Consider the following 21,560-nt stretch of genomic DNA (forward strand, 5'->3'; position numbering starts at 1 on the left):
TTAATCCCCATTTTACAGATGAGGTAACTGAGGCACAGAGAGGTTAAGTGACTTACCCAAGGTCACACAGCAGGCAAATGGCAGAACCCCCCGGTCCTGCTGGCTCCCAGGCCTGTGGACAGGCAGGCAGACAGAGAAGGAGGCAGACAGAGACGGGGACATAAAGCTAGAGACAGCAAAAGGCAGGTAGAGACAGCAATATACAGAGGGAGACCTCAACTTGCAGAGACAGAGACAGGCAGTGACAATAGAGACAGAGGGACAGATAGGAAGAGGGAGACAGGCAGAGAGGGAGGCAGACAGAGACATAAAGATAGAGATAGAAAAAGGCAGAGACAGACAGGAGTACACAGAGGGAGTCCCCAAAATGCAGAGATCGAGACAGGCAGAGTCAGAGACACCTAGACAGGCAGCAATTCACCGAACCGGCACCGACTCACAGAGAAACAGAGACATGGAGAGAGGGAATTAGGCAGAGACAGAGACACACAGTGGCAGAGACAGGGAGATAGGCAGAGACAGAGATACTTGGTGATGGAGAGAATGGAGAGATGGAGGCAGGGATTTAGAGACAGGGAGTTAGACAAAAATTTGGAGATAAACAGGCAGACATCCAGTGAAGGACAGAGACAAGGTGATAGAGTTAGGGAGACAGAGACAGGGAGATAGAGTCAGACAGAGACAGATCGTGACAGAGACAGGGAGATAAGTCAGAGAGACAGAGACAGGGAGCTAAAGACAGGAAGATAGGCAGAGACAGACAGAGACACACAGTGACAGAGGCAGGGAGACAGAGTCATGGCAATTAGATAGAGACAGAAAAAGGCAGAAACAGACAGCAATCCACAGAGACAGACTGACAGAGACTGAGAGACAGAAAAGGGCAGGGACATAAAGAGAGAGACAGAGAAGGGCAGAGACAGACATGGATGACGGGTGCCTTCAAATCCGCTCCATCCTTCCCCGCCCCCAGGCTACCCCGAGATGACAGTTCACATATCCCCACCTCCTGCTTAATAATTATGGTATTTATGAAATGCTTAATATGTGCCAGGCACTGTTCTAAGCGCTGGGGTAGATACAAGTTAGTCAGGTTAGACACAGTCCCTCTCCCACAGTGGGCTCACAATCTTAGTCCCCATTTTACAGGTGAGGGAACTAAGGTCCAGAGAAGGGAAGTGACTTGTCCAAGATCACACAGCAGTCAAGTGGCGGAGTCGGGATTAGAACCCAGGACCTTCTAACTCCCAGGCCCGTGCTCTAGCCAGTAAGTCATGCTGCTTCCCCGAGGATGACCTCCATGTTTTGGGGAGGTGAGGTTGCAAGCTGAACTGGGCACAAGGAAGTCATGCCCTCCCGGCTGAGCTGGCAGAGGGGTGGGGGTGGGGGGTTCCCCTCTGATATCCGGTCCTGGTGTTCCCACCCATCTCCTCAGTTTGAGGTCACACTGCTTCCCACTCTTAATTCAGGGGGTCCTGAGGGATTCGAGGGAGGGGCTGTCGTCCACCTGTGTCTCCTTGTCTCTCGCTGTTTGTCTCTGTCTCTGAACTGGGGCCCAGGAGACGTCGTAGAGATCTGGAGTGGTTGATGGGGCCTTTACGGGATGAACTTCCCGCTTTTGCTAGCCCTTGAGAGGAGGAAGGGAGAGGATTGGGCTGGGAAGATCTATGCGGAAGGGAGAGGATTGGAGCCTGGGAATTCAGCTTCAACCATTCCCCCCCAACCCCCGATTCCAGCGAGGGCTCGTGGCGGGATGGGGCAGGAGGCCTGGAGAGTCGGGTAGGGAGAGAAGGAGTCAGTAACCCTGGCTCTGTCAGTTGCTTACTGCGTGACCTTGGGCACGTCACTTTGCTTCTCTATGCCTCAGTTTCCTCAACGGTAAAATGGGGGTACCTGTTTTCCCTCCTACTTAGACTGTGATTTCCATGAGGGATAGGGACTGTGTTGGACCTAATTAACTTGTGCCTAGTCCAGTGCTTAAACCAGTATTGGACACATAGTAAGCACTTAACAAATATCATCAAAAAAAGAGAGCAAGATGGTCAGGCAGGAGCGGCACCCCCCCCAACTTCTCCTCTCCTCGGCCTTCCAGTTCCCCCCTTCGGGTTTGCCCCTTGGGTTTCTGGGAGGGGAGCATCCTTGGGTGGGTGGAATCGGTTCTGAAACAAGAAGGCTTAATCTTGTTCTATTAGGAGAGGAACGGGGGGAGGCCCCTGATTCTGTTGGAGCTGGGGAGGGGTGAGGCTTTGCTTGGGGGGCGGCCCCTGTCCTCCACGGGGTCCCCAACTTTCCCAGGGTACCACCCCTCCCCAACCTCGATGACCCCACGGCCCTCCTGGGATGCAGGAAGTCCGGTCTGGCCCCCAACTCCACCTCGGGACCTGGAGACGTGCCCTCGAGGAATCCAGTGCGGGGAGTGTGAGTGGTGACTTGGGCTGGATTGCCCAACGGGCAGAGCCGCCCAACCCTGGAGTCACCTGCCCCCCCGCATTAATCACAGGAAGGAGGAGGGGAAGGAGGAGGAGGAGGAAGAGGAGGGAATGCGGGCCATAAAGGTTGTCGGGCACGCCTGGGTCCCCAGTGCGAAGGGGGGATGAGTGGGAGGGAGAGACCGAGCTGCGGACAGGGAGGACACCGGCCACCGGAGCACAACCGGGTGAGGCCGGACGCCCCAAGGCCTCAATCCTTGGGCCTCCAGCTAAGAGCAGTCGTTCCCGGGGCCCTGCCCACTCTGTCCGCTGGCCACCCTTCGCTCTGGTTGGGTGAAGGACAGAGGAGAAGCTTAGATGGAGGGTGGACAAAGAAAGGGGAAAACGTTGGTGGAATCCAGGCTTCCTACTTTCCGGGCCCCCTGTGCCCTCCCAACCTCTGCTCCCAGACTGACCAGCTCTTCCCTTCCTCAGACACCCATAACCATGACACTCTGGACGCTGCTGCTCTTGTTCCTGGCAGGTAAGCCCCCCGGCTCAGTTTGCCCCAGATGGTCCCCCCAATCCCAACCCCAGCTCTGGAGCCAAGGGAGAGCAGTTGAGAGAGTTTGACCTATCGCCATCCACTCTCAGCGCACCCCGCAATCCCCATCCCATCTCCGACACCCCACCCCGTCTGACCGACTGCCCTCCCTCTGACCCCCCCCACCCCCCCACAAGCCGGAGCCCGGGCGGACATGCGGACTATCGGAGGGGCGGAGTGTCCTCCCGGGTCCCAGCCCTGGCAGGCCGGCCTCTTCTTCCTCACCCGTCTCTTCTGCGGGGCCACGCTGCTGTCTGACCGCTGGCTTCTCACCGCCGCGCACTGCCGCAAGCCGTGAGTCTGGGGGGAGAGAAGGAGGGGGTCCGGGAGGGGTCTGGGCCCCGGATGGGCTAAGGGGACCTAGAGGCTAGCTGGGTTCCAGGATGCTGAGAAGGAATTTCCCTTCATACCTCTCACCAATGGTCTAGTTGCTTCTCCCAGAAGCTGGATTTGGACTGCTGAGTAGCCACTGGCTCTGATCAGTCCTACGAGGTGAGGGGGTCTGGGGGGCTATTGCCTGCAGCTGGGGGAGGGTTGGGACCTGTCCCCCAACCTCAGGACTATGGGGATCGATCAATCAATGAATGGAATGTATTGAGCTCTTATTATGTGCAGAACACTGTACTAAGCACTTGGAAGAATACACTACCGTAGTTTTGGTAGTCACACTTCCTGCCCTCAAGGAGTTTTCAGCCTAATGTAGAAAGATTCCTAGTCACTTTTTCCTCTCTTTCCTAGTCACGGGCCCTCCAGGAAACACCTTACAGTGACTTTAACCCAGAGAGTGTCTCTCAGTTTCCTCAGCCCAACCCCACTCCTCAGCTGGGAGACCGAGCTCCTGGGTCCCATTCCATCTCCCCGCCCCCTGCCCCTCTGGGCCTCGGCCTTGGTACCAGACCCTGCTGGAGAGGGGAAGGGATCTAGGTGCATTTGCTATTTCCTTCCCTCCCCACTGCATTCCCCCCTGCCACATTCCCAGCATTCCCTCAGCCTGATGAAGAAGCAATGGAAGCAATGTTTGTTCACCTACCCCAGCTCCCGCCCCAGCCCGGCACCTGAGACCTGACCCCCCAGGGAGGGGGAAAGCCGGAGGCCAGGGGATGGCATCACAGACGGAGGAGGGGAGATGGGGGCGGTTGGGGGGGCAGGGATGAAGGATGTGGGGAAGAACGGAGTTAGGGAGTCAGTGGCTAAAGGGGAAACGGGAAGAAAGGAGATAGGAGATGGAATGGGGGATGGAGATGGGGTATTCTTTCATTCATTCAGTGGTATTTATTGAGCGCTTACTGTGTGCAGAGCACTGCTCCAAGCACTTGGAAAGTAGAATTTGGCAACAGATAGAGACAATTCCTACCCAACAATAGGCTCACAGTCTAGAAGGGGGAGACGGACAACAAAACAAAACAAGTAGACAGGCATCACAGGCAGGCATTCTACTGTACTGTGGGGTACCGGGAAGCCCTCCCCACTCCACTGAAGCTGAGGGATGTTCTCCTCTTCTTCCTCCTCCTCCTCCTCTTCTTTCTCCTCCTCTTCCTCCTCTTCTTCTTTCTTCTCCTCTTCTTTCTCCTCTTGTTCTTCCTTCTCTTCTTCCTCTTCCTCACTGTCACTTTCCCTTCTCCCTAGTCTTGGAGGGGAGCCGGGAGTGACATTTGAAGGGAGAAGGGGAGGAGTTGGTGGTGTTCAGCTGAAGAAGAGTAATGGCCGAGCATGGAAAAGCCATATTTCCTAGCTCATGAAACTCTCTTTGGGGAGTAGGGATCGGCCTACAGTCGCTCTTCCAAAAGGCAGGCAGCTTACGCCTCCTGCCAACTGGGGACCCCTCCCCGCCCCCGCCTCAGGAAAGCCCCCTCTCACCGGCCTTCAGAGACTTCAGGTGCTCCGGAGTATCCTGAAGTGTGGATTAACAAGTGATAGAGAGAGAATCTCCATTTTCCTGTGCCTTCGGGTTCAAATCAGAGTGCACGTGGGGTCTGGTAATTATGGTAATCACAGCCCGCTGAGCTCTGCCTCTAATAATAATAATAATGATAATAATAGTAATAATAATTATGGTATTTGTTAAGCGCTTACTATGTGCTTACTATGTGCTTACTATGAGGAGCAGCGTGGCTCAGTGGAAAGAGCACGGGCTTTGGAGTCAGGGCTCATGAGTTCGAATCCCAGCTCTGCCACTTGTCGGCTGTGTGACCGTGGGCGAGTCACTTAACTTCTCTGTGCCTCAGTTCCCTCATCTGTAAAATGGGGATTAAGACTGTGAGCCCCACGTGGGACGACCTGATTCCCCTATGTCTACGCCAGCGCTTAGAACAGTGCTCGGCACATAGTAAGCACTTAACAAATACCAACATTATCATTATTATTATTATTATTATTATGTGCCAAGGACTGTTCTAAGCACTGGGGTAGATACAAGGTGATCAGGTTGGAGCAGTCCCTGTCCCACGTGGGACTCATAGTCTTAATTGGAAAAGCAGCGTGGCTCAGTGGAAAGAGCACAGGCTTGGGAGTCAGAGGTCATGGGTTCGAATTCCAGTTCTGCCACTTGTCAGCTGTGTGACCTCAGGCAAGTCACTTCACATCTCTGTGCCTCACTTACCTCATCTGTAAAATGGGGATTAAAACTGTGAGCCCCACGTGGGACAACCTGATCACCCTGTATCTACCCCAGCGCTTAGAACAGTGCTCTGCACATAGTAAGTGCTTAACAAATACCAACATTACATTACAGCCCCATTTTACAGATGAGGAAACTGAGGGCCAGAGACGTGAAGTGACTTGCCCAAGATCACAGAGAAGACAAGTGGTGGATCCGGGATTAGAACCCACCACCTTCTGAGGGGAAAACAAGAAAGGGGCTCAGACTACAGCAAGAGGGATCGTGGTTAGACCTCAGACAGGATTCTGTGACAGCTGAGAGAGGAAGATGCAGGAATTTAGGGAGGGAGGTGAAGGGGTTGAGGTATTTCCTTCGGGAACAACCTCTCAGAGCCAGAGAGACTTGATCTGTGAGGATTAAGAGGAGAGATGCAGGGAGTTGGCCAGGATGACCTTAGCTGAACCCTCCTGCCTCTTCCTCCAGTGTGGCTAACAGCTCCCCCTCACCTCCCCGTGGCCACCCCCTCACCTTGCTGGCCCAGAGCAAATTTTACCCACCCCCCCACCCCTGACCCACTCCCACCCCATTGGCACTCCTCTAGACTGGAAGCTCGCTGTGGGCAGGGAACATGTCTACCAACTCCGTTGTATTGTACTCTCCCAGAGCCTTAGCCCATCTAATCCCCGTCCCGCCACTTGTCTGCTGGGTGACCTTGGACAAGTCACTTCACTTCTCTGTGCCTCAGTTCCCTCATCTGTAAAATGGGGATTGAAACTGTGAGCCCCATTTGGGACAGGGACTGTGTGCAACCAGATTTGCTCGTATCCACCCCAGGGCTTAGTACAGTGCCTAGCACACAGTAAGCGCTTAACAAATACCACAATTACTCTTATTATTATTTCTCCGCACACAGTAAGCACTCAATAAATACCATGGATTTATTGATTGACTGGCAGGCAATAGTACTGTAGTATGTGGTTTGGGAGGGAATTCCAAGCCTTCCAGAGGGCAGAGAGGAGGGAAGAGGTGGAAGGAGGGTGTGCCTAGCAGGGAACCAGGGGGCAGGGGACACGGAGGCCCAGAGATGTCCGCTTATTAGTTCAATTCCCCTCTCCCAAGCCCCTAGGACAGTGCTTGGCCCACGGTAAGCATGTAACAAATATATTAAGAACAATAATTATTATTATAATAATGAATTAGTAATCAAGTAACAAATGTAATAATAATACCAACAATAATAATGATATTAATGACGGTAATTGATTGGGGAGGAGCCATGGGAAAGCCTTGACTCACACTGCCAGGTTGCTGGGCCGTGGGAAAGAAGTCCCAAGAGGGAAGTCTGTCCAGGGATGAGAGGGGACCCACTGGTGCCGGGGGAGGGGTTTGCTGAGGTGGGAGGTAAGGAGGGGTGGGACCTGGAAAGAGAAACAGGCAGAGACAGACAAGAATGGCAAAACCAGAGATAGGCAAGAGAGGCAGAGCCAGAGACAGACATGAGATGTAGAACCAGAGACAGACGTGAGATGCAGAATGAGATGTAGAACCAGAGACAGACGTGAGATGCAGAACCAGAAAGAGATAGACAAGAGACACAGAATCAGAAGCAGACAAGAGATGTAGAACCAGAGGAAGACATGAGGTGCAGGAGCAGAAAGAAGAGACAGGCAAGAGATGCAGAAACCAGAAACTGACAAGAGATGTAGTACCGGAGACAGAGAACCAGAGCTAGATGAGAGATGGAGAACCAGATAGAGACAAACAGGAGTTGCAGAGCCAGAGGAGATGGGCAAGAAACAGAGTACCAGAGACAGACAAGGGACAGAGAACCAGAGATGGAAATCTAGAGAGAGACAGACAAGATATGCCAAGACAGAAGAGACAGGCAAGAGAGGTAAAACTAGAAGGGACAGAGAAGAATTGTGGACACAGAGACAGGCAAGAGCTGCAGAGCCAGAGGCAGACAAGAGAGACAGATAAGAGATGCAGAGCAAGACAGAAACAGACAAGAGACACAGAACCAGGGACAGGTAAGAGACAGAGCACCAGAAACAGACAAGAGATAGAGAACCAGACGGAGAGAGATGGGAGATTCAGAACCAGACAGAGACAGACAAGAGACTCAGAAAGAGACAGACAAGAGACTCAGAACCAGGGACAGGCAATAGATGGAGACCCAGACATGAGACATAAAAGAAAACAGACAGAGAAAAGAGATGCAGAACCAGACAGAGATGGACAGGAGACTCAGAACGAGACAGATGAGAGATACGTAAGAGCCACAGAAACAGACATGGGCAGACAGACAACTGATGCAGAAACAGAGAAAATTAAGAACAGAAACACCCAGATACAGAGGGTAGACAGGAAAGAGGTCCAGACCCATCAAGAGTCAGGTCTGGTCCACTCTAAATTATTATTATCATCATCATTATTAATAACAGTATTTGTTAAGCACTTACTATGTGCCAAGCACTCTTCTACGTGCTGGGTTGGATACGAGGGAATCAGGTTGGACACCGTCCCTGTCCCACATGGGGAATCACAGTCTTCATCCCCATTTTACAGATGAGGAAACTGAGGCCCAGAGAAGTGAAGTGACTTGCCCAAGGTCACACAGCAGACAAGTGTCAGAGGCGGGATTAGAACCCAGGCCCTTCTGACTCCCAGGCCAGTGCCCTACCCACTAGGCCACGCTGCTTCTGCTTTGATTCCCGTGAGGTCAAAAGTCACAAAAGTTTCTTGATGTTTTTGGCTGAGCTCCGGCAGGCCATGCCTCTTCGCGGCCAGCAGGGGGCGATGGGTGGCGGAGAGCAGCGCCCCTGCCGATCCCGCGCCCGACCAGCAGGGGGAGGCGGAGGACGCGGGTTATAATAGTAACAATAATTATGATATTTGTTAAGCGCTTACTATGTGCTAAGCACTGTTCTAAGCGGGTTATTCGTTCTCTCATTCATTGATTCAATCGTATTTATTGAGCGTGCAGAGCACTGTACTAAGCACTGTACAATTCGGCAACAAATAGAGACGACGAAACCTTCCCACAACGGGTTTGAGCGCTCACTGTGTGTAAAGCACTGTACTAAGCGCTTGGGAGGGTACAATGCAACAACAAACATTCCCCGCCCGCTCTGAAGCCCAACCCCGCGTGCTCCGCTTGCCAGTCCCGACCCCCTCCCTCTCTGACCCCCCTCTCCTCCTCTTCCCCTGCCGACCCTCCCCCCTTCCAGGTATCTGTGGGTGCGCCTGGGGGAGCACAATCTCTTCCAGTGGGAGGGTCCGGAGCGGCTGATCCGGGTGACCCGCTTCTTCCCCCACCCGCGCTTCAACAGCAACCTGAGCGCCCACGACCACAACCACGACGTGATGCTGGTCCGCCTGCCCCGCCCGGTCCGCCTGTCGCCCAGCATCCAGCCCATCCAACTGGCCTCCAGCTGCCCAGACCCCGGCACTCTCTGCCTCGTGTCCGGCTGGGGCGCCTTCGCCAGCCCGAAAGGTAGGGCGGAGGGTCCTGGGCCCCGGGGACGGGGGAGAGGGGCGCTGGGGTCCTTCACGTACCCTGAACTCTCCGACACCCAGCCAGCCACCTCTCTCTCCCCCCACTTCTCTCTCCCTTTCTTCCCCTCTTTCTCGCCTTCCCTTCTTCTCTTCCCTCCTCTCCCTCTCCTCCCCCTTTCCTTTTTCTTATCTGCTGTGTGGCCTTGGGCAAACGACTTCACTTCTCTGTGCCTCGGTTACCTCATCTGTAAAATGGGGATGAAGACTGTGAGCCCCTCGTGGGACAACCTGATTCCCTTGTATCTACCCCAGCTCAGGGTTTGGCACATAGTAAGCGCTTAACAAATACCATCATTATTATTATTGTTTTTATTATTTTCTCCCTCTCCCACCTCCCCCTCACCTTCTCTCCCTCTCCCTTTTCCCCTCCCTCTTCCTTCACTCTTTCTCGCTCTCTGCCTTTTCCCCTCTCCCGCCTTCTTCATTTATTCATTCAATCGTATTTATTGAGAGCTTACTCTGTACAGAGCACTGTACTAAACGCTTGGAAGCGGACAATACAACAATCGATAGGCACATTCCCTGCCCACGACGAGCTTGGAGTCTCACAGTTCCGTATCTTTCCACCGAAACCCCGTCCACCCCATGACTATCCCATCGGTGTAGACGGCACCACAATGCTTCTTGTCTCACAAGCCCGTAACTTTGGCGTTATTCTTGACTCCTTTCAGTCATTCACCCCACCTATTCAATCCATTACTAAGTCCTGACGGTCCCACCTTCACAGCATCGCTAAAATCCGCCCTCTCCTTTCCTTACAAACTACCACGTGAATACACTCACTCATCCTAACCCACCTATCAGCCTCCTTGCTGACCTCCCTACCTCCTATCTCTCCCTACTCCAGTCCATACTTCACTCTGCTGCCCGGATCATTTTTTCTACAAAAACGTTCAGGACATGTCACCCCTCTCTTCAAAAATCTCCAATCTCCCCCCACCCCCACCCCCTTTTCTCTCCATCTTTCGCCCCTCTCCCTCTCATTAGGAAAATAAATGAATAGATGACTCCGGGCCTGATAGGCTCAGGAGGCCTCTGGGGCAGGACCGGTCGCGGGGAGCAGGGGAGGGATGGGGCGGAGGGACCCAGAGATGACCGGAGGTCCGGGGCCACTGCAGATCTGGTGTTGGGGGGAAAAGGAGGAGAAGCGCAGGAAGCGGGATCTTGATTTTCGGTCCTTTGTTCTGGCCCGTCGACCCCCTCTTACCCCCCGTTTCCCGAGGGTCCTGTAGTCTTCTCCGGGATCCTGGGGTCAGGTGGGGAGGGGGCTGAGGTGGGGGGCGGCCTCTTCCCCTTTCCTCTCCCAATCCACCCGGCTCGGTTTCAGCCCAGTACCCAGACTCGCTCCAGTGCGCCAACATCACCATCCTGGAACGTCGGCTCTGCCAACGCGCTTATCCGGGCATGGTTTCCCCCAACATGATCTGCGCCGGGGTCTGGACCGGGGGCACCGGCTCATGCCAGGTCAGCCACCTTCCCCCTCCCCCGCTTCCCACCCCCGGACCTTGGAGAAGGGCACCGGGGCCTGGATCCCGGGAAGACTGCAGGCGGAGTCACAAATCCCGAAAAGGGTGTGGGGAAATCCGGGGTTGTGCGGGGGTGGGACACATCCAGATGGGCTCTCGGGGAGGCGGTGGGGGGGGGGGGGTCTTCGAGGCTCAAAACTAGGCCTTCCTCCTCCCCCTTCCTCCCCTCCAGGGCGACTCGGGGGGACCCCTGATCTGTGACGGGGTCTTGCACGGAGTCGTGTCCGGGGGCTCGGACCCATGCGGGAAACCTCGGCGGCCCGCCATCTACACCAGCATCTGCCGCTACCGCAAATGGATCCGCCGGACCATGGAAAAGAACTGAGCCCCCCTCTCCCCTGCCCCCCCAGCCCGCCTTCCCCGGCGTGGTGATGATGATATGATGGTATTTGTTAAGCGCTTGCTTACTATGTGCCGGGCACTGGACTTAGCACTGGGTGGATACAAGCAAATCAAGTTGGACACAGTCCCCGACCCACGCAGGGCTCATAATCTCAATCCCCGTTTTCCAGATGAGGTAACTGAGGCACAGGGAATGATAATAATAATAATGGTATTTGTTAAGGACTTACTATGTACCAAGCGCCGGAGGAGATACAAGGTAATCAGGTTGTCCCACCGAAGGGCTCACAGTCTTAATCCCCATTTTACAGATGAGGTAACTGAGGCCCAGAGAAGTTAAGCGACTTGCCCAAAGTCACAGAGCTGACAAGTGACGGAGCCGGGATTAGAACCCACGACCTCTGACTCCCAAGCCCGGGCTCTTTCCACTAAGCCACGCTGCTTCTCTAGAGGAGTGAAGTGACTCGTCCAAGGTCACGACGCGGACAAGTGGCGGAGCTAGGATTAGAACCCATGATCTTTTGACTCCCGGGCCTGTGCTCTATCCGTTACGCCATGCTGCTTTGGGGAGGGGGTCGGGGGGCTCCCAGCTCCGGCCCCCGAGGCGTGGTAGAGGAAGAGCGGGCTCGGGAGCAGGAAGAAGCGCGTTGCCTCGAGCGGCGGTACTGGGTGGTGGTGGTGGGCCCGGCTGAGGCGCTCCCACCAGTCCACAAAAGTCAATCTCCAAGAGGACCAGGTGCGGGGATTTGAGTGGGGAAGGGGGTCCCCTTCCTGTTTAGCGGTCGTCTCCATCCTCCCTTCTTTGCCCCCTCCTCCATCCCTCTCCTCCCTTCTCGTCCACTGTAGCGAGCCTGGGCGGGCCAGGAAGGGCGCCCACACGGCCTCAATCCTTGCCCGGAGTTTCAACGATGCCTTTCTCAGATTTTATAAACGATCTCTCACCCATTTCGGCAGCTTCCTGTGGTCTGTGCGGTGGGGGGACGGGGAGGTCTTCCCCGCGCCGGACTCCTGTTCCTCATCCCCTCCAGTTCTCTGGAAGAGGGGGACTCACCGACCCCTTCAATCGCCTCTCTCCCGAGCCTCACCAACACCAAGGCCACTCGGAGGCCTCATTTCCCTCCCTCCTTCCTTCCCTCTCTCCCTCCTGCTAATCCTCCCGCGTTCCCTCTCTCCCTCCTGTCCCTCTCTTCTGCTGTCCCTCCCTTCCTCTTTCCCTCTCTCCCTCCCTCCCTCTCTCCTCTGTCCCTCCCTCGTTCCCTCTCTCCCTCCTGTCCCTCTGTCCCTCCTGTCTTTCCCTTCCTGGTTCCCTGTCTCCCTCCTTCTGTCCGTCCCTCGTTCTCTCTGTCCCTCCTCTTGTTTCTTCTCTTCCTCCCTCATTCTCTCCTTCTTTCTCTCATTCCATCCTTCCCTCACTCTCTCTTTCTCTCCTTTCCTCCCTCGTTCCCTCCCTCTCTCCTGTCCCTCCCTCCCTTCTTCTCTCCCTCTGCAGCCTCCTCCCCTCTGAAGAGATAGAGAAAGACCATCGTGGTACCCCTGCCCCTTCTCTCCCTCCTTCTCTCCCTCTCTCCCTCCTCCTCTCCCTCTCTCCTTCTATCCTTCCCTCCCTCATTCCCTCTCTCCCTCCTTCTATCCCTCTCTCCCTCCTTCCCTCCTTTTCTCCTTCTGTCTTTCCCTTCCTCGTTCCCTCTCTCCCTCCTTCTACCCCTCTCTCCCTCATTCCCTCCCTCCGTCTGTCCCTCCCTCCCTTCTTCTCTCCCTCTGCAGCCTCCTCCCCTCAGAGGAGATGGAGAAAGGCGATCGTGGTACCCCCGCCCTCTTCCCCCACACCCCGATCCCCACCCCCTTCCATCCCAGGCCGGCCCAGCCCTTCCTGCCTGAGGTCTAACCCTCCTCCATCCTGCTGCAATCGGCGTGGCTGAAACCGAGTGCCCGTACCCTCTTGGCCCCGATGCCGGGCTCCTCGGGGCTCCAAGGGCGGTCCCTGCTTGTCCGGGACCGGGGGAGGAGAAGGGGAAATGGGGTCAGGACGCCGCCTAGACCAGCAGACCCACATCGGAGCTAATTTCGGCCGAATCCGTGACCCGCGCTGGAAGGGGCCTATGTGTCTACTTGATGCCTGTCTACTTGCTTGGTTTTGTTGACTCTCTTCCCCCTTCTAGACTGTCAGCCCGTTGTTGGGCAGAGAGTGTCTCTATTTGTTGCCGAATTGTACGTTCCCAGCGCTTAGTACGGTGTTCGGCACACAGTAAGCGCTCAGTAAATATGATTGAATGAATGAAGGGGCGGGGGTCTAGGAGGCCCAGGAGGGCCAGCAGGACCCACCTCCCCGACTTGCCCCTAGACCCAGGCGTCCTTGCCTCCCCTCCTCCCAGCCGACGTGTTGGGGGACGCCCTCGGGGGGCGATGGAGCCAGGGTTCCTCCTCCCCCCCCCACGCCCCCTCCCCTCACCGGGCGGACCCTGGGCGGCGGGGGCAGCCTTAATGAGGGCGGGGGCGGCGGGAGAGGCCCCGGTTAAAAGGCGCGTGGGGCCGCGAGACGCGGAGACTCGAGCGGGGCCGAGGAGGGGGATCCCGCAAGCACCGAGCAGCCGCCGACGCCCCCGTGACACCCTCACTCTGCAGCCCCTGCGGTGTCCCCCTCCCCCCCGCGACCTCCGGGTGTCCTGCCCCGCCCCCAGCTCTGGGCCGACCCCGCCGCTGGCTTCCCCCCAAATGTCTCCACCCGTCTCTCTCCCACTGGCCTTGGCGTTGCTCCTGGCGTGTGCAGCAGGTGAGACACCCCCTCCTCCGGGCCCACTGAGGGGAGGGGCGCGCGTGGGGCGGGCAGGGGGGGAAGGGAGCAGGACCCTCCAAACCCGCCGGGACCCAAACTTCTCCCTCTGGGACCCCGCCCCCACTTATCCCTCAGCTGGCTCCTTCCCTGGCCATCCTGACCGTCTTCCTGCCTCGAGTCCACGGGGGTCATGGGTCACCCGCGTTGAGACGCCCGGGGACGAAACCCCCGATTAGACTGTGAGCCCGTCACTGGGCAGGGTTTGTCTCTATCTGTCGCCGAATTGTCCATTCCAAGGGCTTAGTCCAGTGCTCTGCACACACTAAGCGCTCGGTAAATACTACTGAATGAATGAATCCCTATTCCCCCACCCCAGTCTACTGGCCAATCGACCAATGACGCTTATTGAGCCCTCACTGCGTGCGGAGCACTGTACTAAGCGCTTGGGAGAGTACAGTCAATCAGTCGGTGGTATTTACTGAGCGCCTGCCGTGTGTAGAGCACCTTACTGAGCCCTGGGGATAATACAGTAGGGGCCCCTACCCCTCGCCGCTGCCCGTCCTAGTCTAACCTCCATCCCTCCTACTGCACTATCAGTTCCATCTCGAGTGGCGGGAGGAGGAAGGAGGGCAGGGGGTTCCCACCGGTGTCAGACGGAGCCACTGCCCCCACCCCCCTCCCCATCCCGCTCGCTGACCCCCCCGGGGGATTGCAGTCGTTGTCGAGGGCGGGGGAGGTCGGGGGTGCCCGGAGGGGTGGGCTGGGAGTGTGGGGGGCGTGGGGGACCCTCCCCTCCGGCCCCCCGCCCCGCCGGTGTGTTCCAGGGCCGAGCAGGCAGCAGGACACCAAGGTCCTGGGAGGAGAGGAGTGTCGCCCCCACTCCCAGCCGTGGCAGGTCGCCTTCTTCGAGGACTCGCGGCTGCTGTGCGGCGGAGTCCTCATCCATCCCGCCTGGGTGCTGACGGCGGCGCACTGCCAAAAACGGTGAGTCGGGGAGGGGAAGGCGCCCCCGGGCCCCGGGTCCCCGCTCCCCCCGGCCGCCCACCGTTCATTCATTCAGTAGTATTTACTGAGCGCTTACTCTGCGCAGAGCACTGGCCAAAGCGCTCGGAATGGACAATTGGGCAACAGATAGAGACCATCCCTGCCCATTGACGGGCTCGCAGACTAATCGGGGGGAGACAGACGGACAAAACCAACTCACGATAAATAGACTCGAGGGGATGGGCACCTCATTAATAACATATTTCCTCGTCCCCGTCCCCCCGTCGTCCCCGTCCCCCCCCCCCCCCAACGGGCCTCGTCCGCAGCAAGGTGTCCGTGCTGCTGGGGAAACACAACCTGGAGGAGCGGGAGGGGCCGGAGCAGAGCCGCCAGGTGGCGCTGTCGGTGCCCCACCCCTGCTACCGGCCCGACGGCGGCGCCCACGGGGGTCACCGCCACGACCTCATGCTCGTCAAGCTGCGCAGCCCGGCCGTCCTCAGCACCGGCGTCCGGCCCGTCCCCCTGCCCGGACGCTGCCCCCGGCCCGACGACACCTGCCTCGTGTCCGGCTGGGGCACCACCAGCAGCCTCGGAGGTGCCCGCCTGCCCCACCCGCCCCCCTGCGGCCCGCGGGGGGCAGGGGGCAGGGAGGGAGGCCGGGGGTAGCCCCGGGGGTGCCCACTCCCCACCCTCCCGGGGCCCGGGGGGCAGAGGGCAGGGAGGGAGGCCGGGGGTAGTCCCGGAGGGGCCCACTCCCCACCCCCCTGTGGCCTGGGCGGTCAGGGAAGGAAGCCGGGTGTAGCCCCAGGGATGCCCGCCCCCCATTCCTGTCCCCCTGAGGCCCGGGAGGGCAGAGGTCAGAGAGGGAAGCCGGGGTTGGCCCCGGAGGTGCCCACCCCCCATCCCCGCCCCCTGAGGCTCGGGAGGGCAGAGGGCAGAGAGGGAAGCCGGGGGTAGCCCCGGAGGGGCCCGCTCCCCACCCACCCCTTCGGCCCGAGGGGCAGAGGTCAGGGAGGGAAGCCGGGGGTCACAGGGGATCACTAGTTAAACCCATTTGGGGCGCTGGAAGTGGAGAGATTAGAGACCCAAAGGGGGCGAGGGGGAGACTTCAAGGTCCAGGGGAGACCAAAGTCACAGTGCCCAGGAACAAGAAGAGTTCAATGGCTAGGAAGGGGAGGGGGCTAGGATCCGAGGGCAGGATCGTCTGCGGTAAGAGGGAGCGAGGAGAGATCTCAGAAAGAGATGCCTCCAGGGGGAAGACGCGAGGAGCCCCGCTCTCCCCTCCCCGTCTCTCCTCTGGGTCCCAGCTCTGCCCTGGGGAGCGGTACAGGTGGACAAGGGAGCAGATGGTGGCAGACTCTTCTCTCCTTCCTCTGGGGCTGGGGGCTGGGTCTCCCTGGACCCGGCAGCTGAGACCCTCCTCCTCCCGCTCCCGGTTTCGACCCCCAGAGAGTTTCCCGGACACGCTGAACTGCGCGGAGCTCAACGTTTTGCCCCAGAACCGGTGCGAGGTGGCGTATCCGGGACAGATGACGGACAGCATGCTGTGTGCCGGGGATAGCGGCGGCACCGACACCTGCCAGGTCAGGCATCCCCCTGCCTCCGGGCCCGGGGCTGCGGGGCTGCGGGGGAGAAGGCTCTCTCCCTCCCCAAAGTGAACCTGTGAAGGTGGAGGCGCAGAGAGCCGGGGGGAGACGTGGTGGCCGCGGAGAAGGCTCTCGGAGGGAGCTCTGGGCCTTTGAGGCTCAGGACCCTGGGGGGCGAGTTTGGGGGGAGCTCAGCCTTTTCCCCCTCTTGGACCCACTCCCCTCTGCCCCCCTTTCTCGCAGGGAGACTCGGGAGGCCCCCTCGTCTGTAACGGCACCCTGGCCGGCATCACGTCCTGGGGATCCAATCCGTGCGGGGAGCCAGAGCGCCCGGGCGTCTACACCAGCGTCTGCCGCTACCTGGACTGGATCAAGGGGATTGTGGGGGTCAATTAACCCCCTGGAGGGGGCCGGGCCCTTCCCCGGGGACCGCCCCGCTAAAACCCCGAGACCCCGCCTTCCCCCCTGGGCTCAACGAGGAGGGAGGGGAGGGGAGGGGAAGAGGGGAAAGAGGAGGAGGGAGAGGAAAAGAAGGAGGAGGAGGAAGAAGAAAAGGAGGAGGAGGAAAAAGAGGCGGAGGAGGAAAAGGAGGAGGAGAAAGAGGAAAAGAAAGAGGAGGAGGAGGAGGAAGAGGAGGAAACGGTGGAGGAGGAGAAGAGGAGAAGGAGGAAGAGGAAAAGGAGGAGGAGGAGGAGAACGAGTGGGGTTCGTCCCTGCAGGGTCCTACGAGGGGCGATTCTCCTAGCTCCCCGCCATCCCGCTTCCCAAGGCCATCGGCGCATTGTCGCTTAAACCCCAACGAGGCCTCGGCCCTGCCTTTCTGCCCGTGAGCCCTCTTGGAGAGAAGGCTCCTCTCTCGGGTCATAAGGGGACTGCGGCTTCGGGGGAGGAAGCCCCTCTCCGACCCCCGACCACCCACCCACTCCCCACCTCCTCCTCCCCTTCCACCTGCCCCTGCTCCAGCTCCGATCCAGGTTCCTTCCCCGGTTCTCTGTTGTGGACCCCCCGGGATCCAGGCCAGGGGTCGTCGAGGGAAAGGGGAGGATAAATCCTCATTCCGGCCCCCGCATGGTTTTCCAAATTCCTGGAAGTTGGGAAGCCGTCGGTGGAGAGGGAGCAGAAAGAAGAGCGTTTACGCGGGAGAGGACGGGGCGCCTCGGGGGTAAACTGAATCTCGGGAGATTGAAGTTGCTCATAATAATAATAATAATAATGATGATGGTATTTGTTAAGCGCTTACTATGTGTTAAGCACTGTTCTAAGCGCTGGGGTAGATACAAGCTAATCAGGTTGGAGATAGTCCATGGGGATCACAGTTTTAATCCTCATTTTACAGATGAGGTCACTGGGGCCCATTCATTCATTCATTCAATAGTATTTATTGAGCGCTTACTATATGCAGAGCACTGTACTAGGCGCTTGGAATGTTCAATTCGGCAATGGATAGAGAATCCCTGCCCAATGACGGGCTCACAGTCTAAACGGGGAAAGAGAAGTGAAGTGACAGAGAAGTTAAGTAACTTGTCCAAGATCACACAGCAGACAAGTGGCGGAGTAGAACTCAGTAGAACTCAGGTCCTTCTGACGCCCAGGTCCGGGCTCTATCCGTAAGGCCACACTGCTTCCCTGAGCACCTGGAGACTGGCGAGGGCGCTGAGGGATCCCGGGCGGAGAAAGTAGTTGGGAGGAGGGGTGCGTCTGCAGGAGTTGTGGTTCCGTGTCCAGGGTCCGGTGTCCCCACCCCTCCTCACCCCATGAATTGGAGAGACGGAGCCCTCAACAAGCCTTCACCCTGTGAATGCCAGGCCAGGGCGACCGGGGCCACCTGAGGCAGCTGAGAAGCAGGGACAGGGGGGTGGGGGGAAATAGGACACCTGGGTCTCGAAAGGGGTCAGGGCCGAGCAAACAGGGTGGAGGGCAGCTGGCGCCGGGCCGGGAGCAGCTGGGTTTCCAGCGGCCCTTCCCCGGCCCGACCGTGACCTCTGGCCGCGGGGGAGCAGCCGGCGGCTCGGCCCCACCTCAAGGCCTCGCGTCCCCAGCAGAGGGCGCTGCTGGCCCGCGCCGCGGGAGGCGTCGCTGGCCCAGCCCGCAGGGGGCGCTCTCCTGGCCTAACCCGCAGGAGGCGCTGCGGGCCCAACCCGCGGGGGGTATCGGTGGCCCAACCCGCAGGGGGCGCTGCTGGCCCAACCCGCAAGGGGGTGCTAGTGGCCCACCCCGCAGGGGGCGCTGCTGGCCCACCCGCAGGGGGTATTGGTGGCCCACCCCGCAGGGGGCGCCGCTGGCCCAAGCTGCAAGGGGCATTAGTGGCTCACCCCGCAGGGGGCGCCGCTGGCCCAACCCTCAAAGGGGCACCGGTGGCCCCACCCGCAGGGGGCGCCACTGGCCCACCCGCAGGCGAGCCCAGGCTCCGGGGAGCGGAAATGAGGGTCAGCTGCGTGGGGAGGAGGCGTGGGGGCGGGGAGCGAGTTGCAATGTTTGAGCTCCCGCTCCGCTCCCGGGCGTCAACTCCGGCAGGAGCCTCTGCGATGGCAGCCTTCGAGGGGGGTCCGCCCTTAGCCCCCCTCTTCTCCAGGCTCGGGGAGCCCTGGTCCCTCTCCTCTCCCGACCTCAGGAGATCCCAGGTTTAGCAGTTAGGAGGGGTCAGAACCCGGGCGCCTCTGGGGAGGAGGAGGAGGAGGAAGAGGGCGGGGCCCCGGGAGCCAGAATATGGAGTAGAGGAGGGACGGGCCGGAGCTGGCAACGATGGCATCGTTAGGGGAGAGGGTGGAGACGTAGTTAGGGACAGAGTGGGAAGGACAGACGGGTCTTTTGGAAGAGTTAGGGTGGGGTCGGGGCCAGGTGGAAGGTAAAGTTCAAGATTGGATTCAGGGTGGTCTTCAGGTTCGGAGTTGGAGTCGTGCTTTATTTTTTTTCCCCAGTATTTGTTCATGATAATTAAGGTGTTTTGTTAAACGCTTACTATGTGCCAGGCACTGTACTCAGCGCTGGGGTGGATGCAAGCAAATCGGGTTGGGCACAAGCCCTATCCCACGTGGGGCTCACAGTCTCAATCCCCATTTTACAGAGGAGGTGACTGAGGCCCAGAGAAGCGAATCGATTTGCCCAAGGTCCCACAGCGGACAAGTGGCGGAACCAGGATTTGAACCCGTGACCTTCTGACGACTCCCAGGCCCCTGCTTTATCCACTCCGCCATGTTCATTCGTTCCGTCGTCCTTATTGAGCGCTTACCGTGTGCAGAGCGGTGTAATAAGCGCTTGGAAAGTACAACTTGGCAATAGAAGGAGACAATCCCTGCCCAACCGGGCTCACAGTCTAGGGAAGAAGCAGTGTGGCTCATTGGAAAGAGCCTGGGCTTGGGAGTCAGAGGTCGTGGGTTCTAATCCCGACAACCCCGCTTGTCAGCTGGGTGACCTTGGGCAAGTCACTTCACTTCTCGGGTCCTCAGTTCCCTCATCTGGAAAATGGGGATGGAGACCGGGAGCCCCACGTGGGGACAACCTGATCACCTCGTATCTACGGGGAAACAGCGCTTGGCACATAGTAAGCGCTTAACGAATCCCATCGTTATTATTAGGGGGTCTCCAATGTGGTTGGGATGAGATGCCGCCCTGGGTTCGGGGGCTAAGAGCTGGGCTTCGTGGGGCCAAGGTCGAAAGACGTCAGAGCAGGAGCCCCGGGATCGAGGTCAGGGCCGGGGTGGGGTAGCCAGTCCTGGCACCCGGGGCACTCTTAAGGTGAGGGGCGGGGGTTGGGGCCGGGTTTGAGTCAGTGCTGACGCTCTGTCGGTCCTGGGAGTCGTCGGGCTCTCGGCCCGGTTGGTCCGGTGGCCCGGTGGACCGGTGGCAGGCCTGGGCCTTCCTGGTCCCGCCCCGGCCGTGGGAGAGGGAATGCGGCGGGGGTGTCCGGCCCCGCCCGGCCTCGCCCCTTCCCCCCCGGCCCGTGGGGGGCTGGTTAGCCCGGACGCCCCCGGGGTCGAGGTCGGGGTCGGGGTCGGGAGGGCAGGCCCCGGCGAGCGAGAGGCTGCCCCTCCTCCGCCTCGGGCTAAGCCGAGGTGGCGAGAGGGGGCGGTTTAAGAGGGAGGGCGAGGGCTATATGAAGGTCAGACGGGCTGCGGCCCCGGAGGAAGGGGAGCTCGGCCAGGCCCGGCCCAGCCCGCAGGGAGCCCCGGACAGACGACCCCCGACCCTGCAGCCCCCAGGTGAAGCCGACCGCTCCCCCGTCTGCCCCTGTCCGGCCCCGCCCCGTCCACCCCCCATCCCCCCCCCCCCCACGGTCATCTCCCACCCCTCCCTTCCCCGGGAGCCCCTCCCTCTCTTTTCCTCCAGGGATCACTTGGACCTTTCCGGAGTCGAGACCTTTCCCCGCTCTTTCCGCCCCTGTCTTTTCCTCCAGGGACAACTTAGACCTTTCCCTTCTCTTGCCACCTCTCTCTTTTCCTCCAGGGATAATTTGGATCTTTCCTCACTCCTCCCACCCCTCTTTTCCTCCAGGGACGATTCGGATATTTCCCCCCTTTTCCCAACCCTCTCTTTTCTTCCAGGGATAATTTGGATCTTTCCCCACTCCTCCCACCCCTCTCTTTTCCTCCAGGGACAACTTGGACCTTTCCCCGCTCTTCCCACCCCTCTCTTTTCCTCCAGGGACAACTTGGGTTTTTCCCCACTCTTCCCACCCCTCTCTTTTCCTCCAGGGATAGCTTGGACCTTTCCCGGTTCTTCCCACCCCTCTTTTCCTCCAGGCACAACTTAGATCTTTCCCCGCTCTTCCCACCCCTCTTCTCCAGCGATAACTTGGACCTGTCCCCGCTCTTCCCACCTCATTCCTTCCCGAGGCGCTGGGCTAGATAGAAAGCAGAGAGCCGGGTAGGAAGGGTCTGGAACTCGGGCTCTTGGCATCCCGGCAACCCGGGGAAGGAGTGTGGCTTAGTGGAAAGAGCCTGGGCTTGGGAATCAGAGGACCTGGATTCTGATCCTGGATCTGCCACTTGTCTGCTGTGTGACCTTGAGCAAGCTACTCAACTTCCCTGTGCCTCAGTTACCTCCTCTGCAAAATGGGAATTAAAATTGTGAGCCCCAGATGGGACAACCTGATTACCTTGTATCTACCCCCCGGCTTAGAACAGTGCTTGGCATATAGTAAGCACTTAACAAATATAATAATTATTATTATTATCATTACC

At 58.6% G+C, this 21,560-nt stretch overlaps 2 protein-coding genes across 2 annotated transcripts; both read left to right on the top strand.

The window, feature by feature from the left end:
- The first annotated feature begins 2,915 nt into the window (after window positions 1–2,915).
- Window positions 2,916–11,020, top strand: KLK9 (kallikrein related peptidase 9). The gene is made up of 5 exons (XM_029065032.1): window positions 2,916–2,952; window positions 3,150–3,306; window positions 8,842–9,107; window positions 10,497–10,633; window positions 10,868–11,020. The coding sequence occupies exons 1-5, from the start codon at window positions 2,916–2,918 to the stop codon at window positions 11,018–11,020; spliced, it is 750 nt and encodes a 249-aa protein (XP_028920865.1).
- Window positions 11,021–13,749: 2,729 nt separating this feature from the next.
- On the top strand, window positions 13,750–16,829 carry KLK8 (kallikrein related peptidase 8). The gene is made up of 5 exons (XM_029065033.1): window positions 13,750–13,807; window positions 14,635–14,794; window positions 15,121–15,389; window positions 16,244–16,377; window positions 16,624–16,829. Exons 1-5 carry the CDS (start codon window positions 13,750–13,752, stop codon window positions 16,774–16,776), a joined length of 774 nt encoding a protein of 257 aa, XP_028920866.1. The 3' UTR covers window positions 16,777–16,829.
- Window positions 16,830–21,560: the final 4,731 nt, after the last annotated feature.

Source organism: Ornithorhynchus anatinus, chromosome 5, assembly GCF_004115215.2.
Source record: "Ornithorhynchus anatinus isolate Pmale09 chromosome 5, mOrnAna1.pri.v4, whole genome shotgun sequence".
In the NCBI taxonomy this organism is placed as follows: domain Eukaryota; kingdom Metazoa; phylum Chordata; class Mammalia; order Monotremata; family Ornithorhynchidae; genus Ornithorhynchus; species Ornithorhynchus anatinus.

Coding starts and splice junctions, on each gene's coding strand:
- KLK9 (XM_029065032.1), top strand. CDS start 2,916: ATGACACTCTGGACGCTGCTGCTCTTGTTCCTGGCAG. Junction 9,108..10,496: donor CGCCTTCGCCAGCCCGAAAG/GTAGGGCGGAGG, acceptor GCTCGGTTTCAG/CCCAGTACCCAGACTCGCTC. Junction 10,634..10,867: donor GGGGCACCGGCTCATGCCAG/GTCAGCCACCTT, acceptor CCTCCCCTCCAG/GGCGACTCGGGGGGACCCCT.
- KLK8 (XM_029065033.1), top strand. CDS start 13,750: ATGTCTCCACCCGTCTCTCTCCCACTGGCCTTGGCGTTGCTCCTGGCG. Junction 15,390..16,243: donor CACCACCAGCAGCCTCGGAG/GTGCCCGCCTGC, acceptor TTCGACCCCCAG/AGAGTTTCCCGGACACGCTG. Junction 16,378..16,623: donor GCGGCACCGACACCTGCCAG/GTCAGGCATCCC, acceptor CCTTTCTCGCAG/GGAGACTCGGGAGGCCCCCT.